General features: G+C 57.7%; 1 protein-coding gene across 1 annotated transcript in view; it reads left to right on the top strand.

Moving 5' to 3' along the window:
* Positions 1-8,597: 8,597 nt before the first annotated feature.
* LOC101644389 (alpha-1-microglobulin/bikunin precursor) overlaps positions 8,598-13,209 on the top strand; it is a 10,689-nt gene continuing 6,077 nt past the window's right edge. The window contains exons 1-5 of the mRNA XM_045296542.1: positions 8,598-8,803; positions 10,038-10,180; positions 11,708-11,784; positions 12,575-12,688; positions 13,062-13,204. Coding sequence (XP_045152477.1) covers positions 8,684-8,803; positions 10,038-10,180; positions 11,708-11,784; positions 12,575-12,688; positions 13,062-13,204 — 597 coding nt within the window. The 5' untranslated portion in view covers positions 8,598-8,683. The remainder of the gene's footprint in view (positions 8,804-10,037; positions 10,181-11,707; positions 11,785-12,574; positions 12,689-13,061; positions 13,205-13,209) is intronic.

The raw sequence follows: 13,209 nt of genomic DNA, 5'->3' as shown, positions 1-13,209 counted from the left end.
CGACACAGTCCACAGGCTAGGCATCCCACAGGTAGTGTAGCCTTTAAATTGAGGCACAGAACAAGCAAGGCAGCCGCACACTGGTCAGATGATCACAGAACGAGAGACAAGAAAGGCGAGGCTCACCAAGCCATTTATCTCTCTGCCCTTCAGTTTATCCCACTTGTGTTTATCAGCCAGGCTGGCACAATAAACTATCTCAATTGGCTAGAGAAACAAATCCAGAGACATATTGAGAAAACATCCCAGCCCAGTCCAGATCAAGTCCCTAAATCCAGTATTAGCTCCTTGCCCAATACTAGTCCATAAATTCCTCTTTAGACCCACGCAGCACATGCAATGAGGGTGAAAGATCACAGGCTGGTGGGTGGAAAGTCTTGTGGATCCGTTGGCAGTGGAAGCATGTCAGCGCTGGCGTGGGTCTCCACGTGGCAGGTCAACAGGAATCCCAAGGCAGAGAGAGTGTGTGGGCCCGCCTCCAAGGAGAAAGAGGAAGTTCCCAGCATCCTCGTGGGAAAGCCACGCCCACCAGAAGGCATCATCAGGCTAAACTCCACCCCTTCACTTTCTGTATCAAGTTGACATGAAATTAGGTAACTACCACAGTCACTGTGGCCATTTGATGAGATGGGCCATTTGGGCTAAAAGATCCATTTAACAAATCTGTACTGAGAACTGGCTCTGGGTGAACATGGGGGTGGGTGTGCACACACCCTTCCAGAGCACGGACAAGACATCAAGAACAGGGACAGTAGGGGGGGAGACCAGGGGCGGGGGGATGGTGAGACGTGCTGGGAAGCCAATGCTCCAGGGAGCTTCTCTCTGGGGTGTGAGTCCAGCCAAGGAAGGCCCCGGGGAGGTGGCAAGTGAGGGCCTGAAGGGGATGAGCAGGCTCATAAAGTCTCTTTCCCTGAAACTGACAGCTCCGGTGAGTCTGCGAATGCGTGCCTGGGTTCCCCCTGCTCCCCAGCACCCCAACCCTATCTCTGAATCAGGTCCCTGCCTGCTGGGCGGTCCTCAGCCCGGGCAGGGGAGGCCCTTGGCACTGAGCGTGAGAGTGAGAGCTCTCCTTAGCCGGGAGGATGGAGGAGACCACCCAGGGGGCCCTGGCTGTCGGTGGCTCCTCTGTTTGGACGAGCCCTTCTCCCACTGAAGCCAGCCATGGTTTTCCAGTTTCCTGTTCCAGCCCGGCCTCTAATTCGGCAGATTCCACTCCATTTCCAGGACGGATGGGGACAGATCTCCAGCACCGCCGTCTCCTAAGCCCATGTCTGTCCATTTCTTTAGCAGCAGCCACCAGAAAAGGTGTCCAGACCCTCAGAACCCAAAAGCCTTTGCTGAGAAATGGAGGAAGGCGACTCTCGAACCCTGGAAGCTGTGGACTTTCCCTAGCACTCGGGGACTCGGGGCCTCCCTGAGACGTGGTAGATCTTCCCCGTGACTGTCATGCTGAGACGGGGGTCTTTGGCACCTCAGAACTTGAGGTTTGAGGGTCACGCCCTCAGAAATCCTGATGCACTGAAGGAATTTCCCAGGGTTCCAAATATCCGTAAGGTCTCTTTGACGTCCTCAACGTTGTGTAGAAGTTGGAACTCATCTCCCGGAGCAGGACTCGGTCTCTCTCCATCCCCACTGTCTAGAACAGTGGCTCGCAACCTGTGGGCCGTGGCCCTTTCAGAGGTTGGCCGATTCGTAACAGTAGCAAAATGACAGTGATGAAGTAGCAACGGACTAATTGTATGGTTGGGGGTCACCACCACATGAGGCACTGTATGAAAGGGCCGCTGGTCTAGAAGGCTGATGGACACTGTGAGCGGCCCAGCGCCTACAACCCTGGTTGGGCTCTCGGGTCCTTGGAAGGCTCAACCGTGTGCTGGTCTGGGGATGTCCGTCGGTCCCCACCAAGGGCAGCCAAGGCACCACGTGAACAGCTCGCCCAGAGGCCCTGAGAACTTGCCAAGCTTCCCCCGCCCTGAGGAACCTGCCTCACCTGCAGGGCCAAGGAATTCCCTCCCAGCTGCCCAGTGTGCAGCCTGAGTCGGAACCAAGATCCATGCGAGGAGAGCCCCACGCTTCGGCGTGGCGGGCGGGGGCCGGTGGGGAAGCTGGACCACCTCCCCAGCGTGGTCTCCCGGCCCAGCCCTGCCTCAGATTTGCTGCGTAGCCTTGGGCGAGCGCACCCCTTGGCCTTGGTCTTCCCCACGTGCCAGCTCTGAGATTCGGGAAGTTGGTCCTCAGCTTCCGACTCTGGTCTTCTTTCCCACAGAGAGCCGGAGGAGCTGGTTGGGAGCTGGGGCTCGAGGGAGGGAATCTCTAGAACTGAGCTAGACCTGTTGTGGTTAGGTGCTCCGACTCAGCCACCAGTGCGCAGCAGAGCGCAGCGCTGCCCGGTCCGGCAGCCAGGGAGTGGCTAGCGGCTTTGAAGCACGGATTTACACGGATTTACAGCCTTGGAGTCAGCCCCGGGGGTCCTGACACGTGGGATCCACAGTTCTGGTTTCCGTGAGCTCTTCCCCAGAGGCGGGAACATCACGTGATTTGCATTTCATTCTTCTGCACTCGGATGGCCCCCACATCGCTGACGAACAGGTGGAGGCTCCATACGGTGAAAGCTAAGAGTTAACCAGCAGGAAAGAGTCACCACTGAGACTGGAACCAGGTGTGTCTGGGGCAGAGCCAGCCCCTCAGCCACAGGAGCATGGCAGACAAAGCGCTGGGATCCTCCCAGCCCCAAGGCACGGGCAGATCCCAAGCTGATGGCTCAGGAAAAGCCTCCACAGAGCAAGGGTTCTTTTCTTTTTAAATGGGGCCACTGGCGTTCATTCGTTCGCTCACTCACTCACCTGTGTTAAAGCCTAGGCATGGTGCCCCAGTCTCCCCTCAGCTGCCTTCCAGTTGGGTGGTGCTTCTCCGGGCCGGGGATGCTGAACTCAGTTCCCTCCTACAGTTGGAAGTCAGCCCATTCTCGTGTCTCACTGAGCACCTGCTCTGTGCTCAGCACAGTGCTAGGCATCCGAGGAAGGGCCAGCCTTTGGGACAGCAAACACAGAGCCCAGTTGTCCAAGGAACGGAGAACGAGGTTCCCATGAGCCTGACTTTTACGGCGAAGAGTCCAGTGGAGAGAGACCACCTGCTTTGTGCTGCCCAAAGCAAAAGGCAAACTCGGCGCCATCCAGATGTTCCCGACTCAGGGATGCTAAGGACACAGAACTGGCCCTGTGGGCCCCGAGGCTGGCCACCGTCATGGATGCGGAAGGTCTTCTCTTCCGCCCTTGGGGAAGTTGGTGGCTTTGAACCTGGTGGTCAGCACGCCTACTTGTAACCCATGATGCCACCAGAGCGCCTTATTCCAGCTCCTGGTGATCCGAGGCAGGGTTTCCAAGGCTGTCAATCCTGTGACCAGTGGGTTCATAAGGGCAGCCCCAGCACTTACCCATGCTCACAGGTTGCTTAGGGAAGAGGGTCTGGGAGGGAGGTCGGTCAGCAGAGTGGCTTGGGCATCAGGGAGACAGAACTGCGTATGAATCACTAGTTCCGAACTGGGTGACGTTGACACCCGAACATCGGGTCTCTCAGCCTCCGTTTCCCTGCCTGCCTTTGACAAAACTCTAGGACTGCCTTTGTAGTGCTGGTACCTCAAGGGGAGAATTCAGGAAGAGCTTCTTGTTGGGTCCTTAGCATGGGCCTGGCACCCGAAGTAGGAAGCAAATTAGTGAGGCTATTCAGTGCTCTCTGTGGGCTATAACAGCTGTAACTAGTTCCCGCAGAATCCATTCCCAGACTTCTTTTTTTAAAGAGCCCAATTTTAAAGGGCACCCATTGGGAGGCTGGCACAGGACCGGGCAGTGTGACCTCCTGTTGTGCACCAGGTGGCCATGGGTCAGAATTGACTCGACCATATACACAGATTGGACATGGGCCGTGTGGTAGATAGATCCTATGTCAACTTGAATTTGGATGAAATTGTAGGACTGGAGGCCAACGAATCACTCAGGACACAGCCTGGTGAAGCCTGCTGGCCGGTGTGACCTTTTCAAGAGAGGCACTGGGGAGTCCCCGCCCCCCTACCTCTTCCCCTCCCTGCTTGCTGTGACTCGGCTGGCTGCTCTGGGTGCTGTGGGCGCCCTGCCACATTTACTGAGCTGGCAGCCACACGACCCTGCACCTACCGACCTGTGATCTCCTGCCTCCCTAGTCACCCTTCTGTGTCACTGGCCTGCAGTTACGTCTGAAGAGCGCTCCCCAACTGGCATCAGGCCCCTGGGCTTACGCTGGACTGGGGTGCCTTCTTGAGGATAGGGTACTTCTACATAAAGTTCCTGCTTACAATCCAGGAGCCTCACTGGCTCTGTTTCCCTAGACCACCCAGCCCAACACAGGCAGGGTAGCTGTGTATTTGATCCTCCCACATCACGGAATTTAAAAGGACTGATTGTTATGCATCGGGCTGCTAATCGCAAGGCCAACCCTTCTGTAAAGACTTTATTTACAGTCACGTTGGGTCAGGAAGCCTGGGTCCTAGCCCCTGCTCCATCACTAGGCCTCCAGCCCACCCCCCCACCCCCCAGAAAGTAGACCTGGGGCCTTTCCTGAAGTTCTCTGCTGCCCCCTGGTGGACACAGGAACCCACCTCTGCTCTGGTAGGGGCGGATTCTACCTGCGTAGGAAGGGGTGGATTCTACCTGTGTAGGAAGGGGCGGGTTCTCTCCGTGTAGGATAACCCAGTAAGCAAGGTAAACACTCATGAGCTTACTTAGTAATGTGTAAACTGCAGACTATTAAGTAGACACAGGTAAACCCATGCTTACCTTCCTCCCTGCCTACTCCGCCCAGTCAAGATTGTAAACTTCAGAACAGGCTTCGAGGGTCTAGAATGGGTTGTGGTGATGAATGTACAAGTCTTTTTTGACGTATTGAAACGGTGCGTGAATTAAACGTTAGTAAAACTGCTAAAGAAAAGACAGGGGAAGGCGGCACGGTCCGCTGGCCTACACAGGCCTGCCGGTCCCATCAGGTCATACGTGCTGCTGCTGCTGCGGTGAGGCGCTGGCCACTTGGTTCCAGCTCATGGTGGCCGGCGCACCACAGAACAAAACCCTGCCCGGCCCGACCCGTCCTCACAGCGGCCCTGTGTCTGAGCCCAGGGCTGCAGCCACTGGGTCCGTCTTCTTGTTCACGGGCTCTTCCAGGGACTGGCTCTCATGGAGTTTAAAAATCCCACCCAGGACAGAGCTGAAGTGAGCAAATCCGCCGACTTTCCTCCCCAGGAGGATCGCCTGTCTTTGGTGGACAGAGCAGGGTGTTGTATGTAAAATGCCTCCAACTCCCGGCAGGGCAGAGTAGAACTGCCCCTGTGGGTAGTTTCTGTTAAGACGTGCTCTTCACAGGAGCAGAATGCCTCCTCTTTCCCCCAGTATGGTGGCAAATCCCAGATATAATCTATAAGCCTAAACAGAAGCCAAACTCACTGCCGCCAACGAGTCAATTCCAACTCAGAGTGACCATCCAGGACACGGTTGAACTGCCTCTATGGGTTTACACCATTGTAACTCTTTGTGGGGGTAGAAAACCTCCCCTTTCTCCCTTGGGGCAGCTGGTAGCTTTGAACTCCTGACGTTTTAGTTAGCAGCTCCATGTGTAACCGCTCTGCCACCAGGGTTCTTCAATCTGTAAGACTGGGACACTTCAGAAAGGTCATGGAAAAACCGAATGAAAACAGTGTGGGATTTTCCACGAACTTTTTGAAGGACGCGTGTACGTTTGGCATGTAACACAAGGTCATTCAGCAGCCTGAAGGTCGGAAGAGGAGCCCTGGTGCTGCAGTGCTTACCTGTTGGGCTGCCAACCACCAGGTCAGCAGTTCTGAACCACCAACTGCTCCGAGACGAGGCTTTCTGCTGCCCTGAAGCGTTACGGTGTCAGAAACCCACTGGACAGATGGTTCCTCCCGGTCCACAGGCTCGATGGCAGTGAGTTTAGTGGGGATTTGTTGGTTTGTTTTTGAGTGAGAAGGTGGGAAATCATTTCAGCACGTGTCTGGGCCACATAACATCCTATGCCACATGATATGTCACAGATGTTCACCAACACATGACCGTAGATGGATGGAGGGGGGTGGTGGTAACAGCCTGGATAGTGGTGCCAGGTGTGCCAGCCCCCAGCTCCGGGGCCAGCTGGGCAAACTTGAAGGAATCCCCTTCTCTCCCTCAGCTCCATCTTCATCTGAAAAATTTGGCCTCTGGCCCCACCCAAGCCAGGCCCCCCTGAGGTCCCAAGGCCTTCTGGCCAGGGCAGGCTCTCTGCTCCCCATGAAATGGCAGGAGAACCTGGCCCATTTCTGTGGACTCTGGTTCCCAAGGCCCCTTAAGAGAGCAGGGAGTTGGTGCCCCGCCTTCTTCCCCTTGCCCCTGTCGCCTGTCAGAAGGAGGGTCAGCACCCCTCGTTACACCGGCCCTGGCACCCTTGGGGCCCGGGGTTAATTTTTAAGAGGCAGCTCAAAGTCCAGGTGGGGTTTAGCAGGACTTGTCCTGTTTGCTCTGGTTAATCATCTCAGAAGTGCACACACTCCTGGGGAATAAAGAAAAACCAGCCGCCCCCCTTACCCCGCATTCCCTGAATCCACCACCCCCACCACCCCCTCCCCCCACCACCCCCAGGTCCTGGAACTGGTTCACACTGGCTGCTGGCTTCCTGTCTGGAATTTATAGCCAAGGAGGGAAGCAGGGTGGGGGTGGGTGCTGTGGTTTATTGCAGGGCTGCTAACAGCCTGGGTGGTGATTCAAGCCCAGCAGCCACTCCGCTGGGTAAAGGGAGTGTGGGGGAAGGAGGCTGTCTGCTCCAGAGAAGACAGTGTCTGAAACCCTCTATGGGGCTGCTATGAGGCAGAATCTCGTGCAGGCAGGTTAAGAAGATCAGCAGCGCTGCCTTGGCAGGCCGTTGTCATTGTTAGGGGCCGTGGAGCTGGTTTTCAAACCATAGTGATCCTGAGTGACCCAGCAGAATGCTGTCACCAGTTGTAACTCCTTTCCCAGGGAGTCGCTAAGTGGGTTTGAACTGTTAGCAGCCAAAGGCTTAACCACTGGGGCCCCAGGCCTCCTCTGATATGCTGTGAGTAACCTTCCTAGGAGTCTTCCCGGGACACTTGAACACACACCATCGCACCGGGTCTCCAGGCAGGCAGAGCAGCCACGAGTCCCTCAGTCCACAGACTGAGGGAAACGGCATCCCAAAGTCACACAGCCAGTGAGAGGGAGCACAGGGGAGACCCAGGCATTCAGCTTTCAGCGCCGGGCTGTTCCTCCTCCATCAGACCCCGCACTGCCACCACCAGCCCCCTATTCAGCCCAAAGGGAGGGGGCAGCGTTTAATTCTTCTTGTGGCACCCATGGAAGCAGCAGTCGAGAAGTCAAATGCCTCGGTGTTCCTGCCTGACCCACCGTGGCACTGCCAGCCGCCCGTGGAAAAGCCGGACAGCGGGAACCAGCAGAGGAAGGGAGTGCTGCCCGACAGGGCGGGGTAAGACCGTGGTCGACAGCAGAGGTCCAGTAGAGGGGACGCACCTGCCGTGGAAGGAAAAGCACAGCCAAATGCCCCTCACAGGGGATGCTGTCCCACTCACTTTGGACATGTTCTCAGGAAGGAGTGATCTTGGGGGAGGACATCACGCTCGGGATAGGAGAGGAAGGCCCTGAGCCATGCGGATTGGCCCGGCAGCGGTGGTAGCACGGGCTAGCACCTGACAGTGACTGGGAGGATGGCCTGATTGGGCAGGGTTCCATACGTGGGAGGTGCTGCCGTCAGGGGATCTGTGACAATGCCCTGAGCATTAGCTTACGGGTGATGGGGGCGTGGGGGAGGTGGGGGGCGGGTCTAACCATGAGAATGCTCTGAGCATTAGCTTATGGGTGGGTAGGGGAGTGTGAGGTTCTGAGCATCATCTTACGGTGGGGGTTGGGGAGTGAGGCAGGTAAAGCTCCCCAGCCCACACTGTCAACCATTTCGAAAAGCAGTCTCTGTGGGCATCTCCCGTCCCACCGGGGGACCCTGGGGAAGTCACGACTCCCCTGTAAAGGGGGAAACAGCGCTTGCTCTGCTCGGTGTGAACATCCGATTCCCTCCTTTGTGGTAAAGTTCCTGAGTCTGCACTACTGACCCAGAGCAGCTGCCCTGGGACTGGGAAGTGTGGTCGTGACCAGCATGGCCACAGGAAACGTTAGGTCAGACACTGTGCCAAGGTCTTCCTCTCCCTGTGCCTCAGTTTTCCCACGTGGGAAATGGGCACCACCAGGCTTGCCTTAGGGCTCCCTGGGGTATGAGTTCTGGGGGCCTGACCCAGAGGGAAAGAGGCACCCTTCTCTCAACCATCCCCACCCATCTCCCTGGACAGGTGGGGCTTCCAGAGGAAGCCTTTCTGGGGACTGAACATCTGGGGCGGTCCCAGAGCCTGTGTTTGACTGATTCTCTCTGAAATAGCCTCCCGTGACCCTCAGGACCATTGACCCCAGTCGAAGGACCACGCAGGATCGATCCGAGCTGGCCTTGGGGCCCTGATTGGTCCCAGCTTAGCAGGACAAACACCAAGGTCACTACAGGCCACCAGCGCCTCCCCAGCCTCACTGTGCAGTTGTCCCTGTCCCTAGACCCAGCCGGTGAGTGACACCCAGGCACGGAAAGGGCCAGAGCCATGTGGACCCTCGGAACCCTGCTTCTGCTGCTGGCCTCCTGTCTGACAGCAGGTGGGAACCCAGTCCCAACACCTCCCGACGACGACATCCAAGTGCAGGAGAACTTTGACCTCTCTCGGGTAATGCGGGCCTCACGGGGTGGTGGCGGTGGGGTGTCAGCCCCGCTGGGCAAGTCCTGCTGGTCCCAGGGTCTCGGTCTCCCCACCTGGAACCAGCGGGTCAATCCTCCAAGGCCCACCCTCGCCTTCTGGCCTGTTCTCTGGGGGTTCCCAGCAGAACTCATGTTTTGATGAGAACCCACCCCAGGCAGGTGCTGGCTTGATGCTGCTACCCTGTAGCCCATCACACAGTGCCCGCATGTAAGCCACCTCCCTGCCCAGCCCTTAGTTCTATAACCACATCCTCTTGAGGGGGGCCCTTGTGAGGTGCGGACGGTGAAATGCCTGAGTAAACCCACAGAAGCCTTGAAAGAGAGGTCTGTGACCTACTTTGGGAACCAGCCAGGGGAGCCCCTAAGGAGCAGTCCCAGCTCACACACGTGGGGCTGCCCTGATTCGGGATCCACACTTCTCTGTTGGCTGGTCCCGAGTCTCTGCCTTCCTGACCTGGCTGGCTGGCCAGGGCTATGTGCTGGCCCAGGGTGGGCATGCGCCCGCTGGCCTTGGGGCCAGGCTTCTGGGATAAAGGGGGAAGGGCAGCGGGGCAGAGTCACGCCGGACAGTGGGAGCTGGTCTGAGGCTCGGGCACGGGGGCACTCCAACCTGGGAATGGGTGCTGGGTGGGTGGAGGCCGAGGACTGTGCCCCAGCCCCGCTCCGCCCTGCGTCACCGGGTGACCTTGAGTCAGAAAGACCTTACCCACTCGGGGCTAAGTCTGCACACCAGACAGCTGCAATAGATTTTGCTTTTGGGGGCAAGTAGAGGTCATGGACAGAGGGGCGTCTGGTAACTTCTTTGAGCAACTTGACTGCCAAGGTCGTGAGCCCCCTGCCACTGGAGGAACGAAAGACACGACTCCTGCTCTTGGGGGGCAATGGGTGGTGACCTTCCAACATGAGACCTGCACCCCAACTACATGAGCAAGGCAGACCCCACACATCAGCAGACTGGGGACTTCTTTCCGCTCGGCACCTGCCCACCCGTCGCCTTCCCCAGCTTTCAGGAGGCCTGCTCTGCCTCATTTCTTCTTCACGACCCTGCTTGGGTGGGGGTGGGGTGGGGGCCTGCAGTTAGGCAGAGGGTGGTCTCACGTGGAGCATTGGTCTTGGGAGGAGGGAGGGGAGCAGGTTCCAGTCAAGGCTTCCTTGAGGTCTGAGATGAATCCAGGTCCCCAAAGCTCACGCCTGCCCCCTAGATCTACGGGAAGTGGTTCAACGTGGCCATTGGCTCCACCTGCCCCTGGCTGAAGAAGTTCCAGAGCAGGCTGTCTATGAGCACGCTGGTCCTGGGAGACGGGGCCACCGACACAGAGATCAGCACCACCAGCACTCGTTGGCGGTGAGTGTGGGGGGCGGAGAGGAAGGGGCCAGAAGGACCAAGGACCCATCACCTTCCCCCACGCCCCCACCCCGCCTTCAGCTGCCATCCTGAAAAGTTACAGACCTCTGCTTCCAGCCCAGCCTGCCCCCCACCCCAGCTCCAACTCCCCTCCAGTAGCCTTCACCTTTGATAACTGCCCCGTGCACATTCCTTGTGCAAACAGCCATGTCCCCAGCTGTATGCCTGCCATCCAACTGGCTCCTCCCCCCGAGTCTCCATAGCTCAGTGAGGACCCTCAGCTACCTGGGACCCAATCTAGTAGCCTGGGCAGGGTTTGGGGGCCGGGGTGGGTGTGTGTGTTTGAGGAATCCTAGCCTCCCCTCTTCCCCTGCCACTCCCCACCCCCATTCAATCCACTCCCCAGTGCTGTCTACATGGGTCCTGAGCCCCTGGAATCCCCACCTGTCGTCTCTACTGCCGCCGCCCTGGCTCAGCCTCCTTCCTCTCTTGCCTGCTCATCAGCCACAGGCTCTCTCTCTGCTTCACACCCCTTCCCACCCCTTCCTCACTCGGCAACCAGAATCTCAAACCCCCTGTGTCCAACACCCCTTTCCCCCCACTTCCCACTGCTCGTGAGCACGGAGGTCAGACCTTGGATTCGGCCTCTCCCAGCCCCCACCCCTCCATCTCCCCAGGCCCAGGCACCCTGTGACCCACACATATAGGCCTGCTTTTCACCCCCGAGCCCTTTAGCCTCTTGCCACTTCCGGCCCTTGCCCCAACCAAGTTCCTTCTGCTGAAAGCACCTCTCCTCACCTCCCTGCCCCAATTCCTGGACTCAGCAAACACCCTCCACCTTGTCCCCCTAACCTCCCCCACGCCGTGCCTCAGGTTCAGGTTCTAAGTCTCTGTTTTGGGCTCCCGGAGCACCTGGTACTTCCCCTAGAGCACTGATCACCGGCATAGGGTGCCCTCTGGCCGGCCCGCCCACTTGATGGTCAGCCTCAAGAAGGGACAGGGTCTGACTCGCTCACTTCTGCGGCCTCAGCATGTAGCAGCGTCTGACCCCGGGCGCTGCTCAGCCAGTGCTCACTGGGCATCTCCGTGAATCACAGAAGCGATTCTCTCGGATCCCTCTGACAACAGTCAATGCATAGTGTTTACTCTGAGCACGGCATCACAGCCCCTCGTGCGGAAACACGCTCCCTGCCCCCGTTTCACAGACGAGGACCCTAGGGCCATGAGACCCAGGATAAGCCATGGACCTCTGCGTGAGCACGCCCATCCCATGACGCAATGGGATCCTGGGCAGGTTTGGTTCAGGAAGCCGATCTCTAGTCCTGGCTGTGCCAAGAGGTGCCCCGGCCTTGGTCCCTTCTTTGCCCTGTCGCTCGCTCCCTTTTCTGCCTGGTCCAACAGCTGGCCTCTCGGGGCGGGTGTGACGATAAACAGGATCCCTGGAAATGCCCGGGGCCCGGGAGAAGGTGCTGTGTCAAGACGGCCATCATGAAGTGAGTTCCTTCCTCTTGATGTGTCCATCTGCAGGAAAGGGCTCTGTGAGGAGACCTCGGGGGCTTATCAGAAGACCAGCACTGAGGGGAAGTTCTTCTACCACAAGCCCAGTACGTGGGGTCTGTGGAAGCAACCTTGGGTCTCTCCTGGTGCAGAAATATCTCTTTCCTCCTACGCGGCTCCCTCGATCCCTACAACCTCCAGTGTCATCTAACCTGCCTCCAAATTCCTCTCCTTTTCCTTCATTTTCCCCTCCCCTCTTGCCCCGTCCCCCCAACCCCAGCCCCGCCTTCCTCCCCTGACCCTCTCCTCTCCTCTCTCTCTCTCACACGTGCTCATCACGTGCTCCAGGCTGAGGGCACATAGAGGTCTCATCAGTTCGTCACAGATGCACTCAGCATCTGCCAGGTCCAGTGTAGGGACAGAGGGATTTGGACATGAATGTGTTTATGAAAAAACATATGCTTATTGAATATGCTCTGCGTACCAAATCGTTGCATTGGGGGCTTGCACACTGAGATGTTTCCAGATGAATAAGTAAATGAGGGCGAGAATAAACCAGCGAGGGTAAATCAATGTGTGCATGTGTGGCAGATAGATTGAGTCCACCAGCCCATCATCCAATAGATCCATGGGTGGGTTAGCGAATGGATGAAGAGGGGAAGGAGGAAATGGATAAACATAGGGATTTGGGTCTGGAGATGATGGAGGGAGGGAGGAATTAGAGATTCATATAGGAAGGAGGAGTCGGTGGAGAGAGAGACTGGAGATAGACAAATTCACCCATGAATACGTGGACAAGATGAATGGGTGTGTGGGCGAGGAGGGACGTGTGTCAAGGGTCTCGTGCTGGGACGGCTTGCTCTTGACCCCTCCGATCCACCTCCCTAACCCGTGCAGAATGGAATGTGACCCTGGAGTCCTACGTGGTGCACACCAACTACGATGAGTACGCCATTTTCCTGACCAAGAAAGTCAGCCGCCATGGACCCACCGTGACCGCGAAGCTCTACGGTAAAGGCCTGTCGGAGCTGGGGGAGGGAGGAGACTCCTGACGCTGGACAGTGGCGAGGGGAAGAGAGTAGAGCTGAGCTTTTCCTCTTCTGACGAACCCCAGGTAGGTGAAAGGTGGGAGGAGAAGGCAGAGCCCCATCTCTCAGCGGACGCAGAGTCTGGGTCCCTGCAATTCCAGGTCTGGCGTCTCCAGATCCTTACGAGGACCAGCAGAAAGAGCGCTGTGTGGAGAATCAGGAGTACAGGGAGGGGCCCCTTCCCAAGAGTAGGTCGGGAAGATGGAGCTGTCTTGTCTTGGACCAGATAACTCCTCGGGCCCTCCCATCCCAGGCACCTAGCGGTTCCAGGTTTCTCCCCTGCGTCTCACTTGCAGGGCGGCAGCCGCAGCTCCGGGACAGCCTCGTGGAGGACTTCAGGGACTTTGCTCTGAGCATGGGGATCCCCGAAGACTCCATCTTCACCACGGCCGACAGAGGTAGCCAGCACCCCCACCCACAGACAGAGAACAGAGACCACCTCCC

Source organism: Echinops telfairi, unplaced genomic scaffold (assembly GCF_000313985.2).
Source record: "Echinops telfairi isolate 266 unplaced genomic scaffold, ASM31398v2 ScPeMD7_7410;HRSCAF=8448, whole genome shotgun sequence".
Lineage (NCBI taxonomy): Eukaryota > Metazoa > Chordata > Mammalia > Afrosoricida > Tenrecidae > Echinops > Echinops telfairi.
The sequence above is the reverse complement of the archived record's forward strand: the minus strand, read 5'-3'. Positions and strand labels throughout refer to the sequence as shown.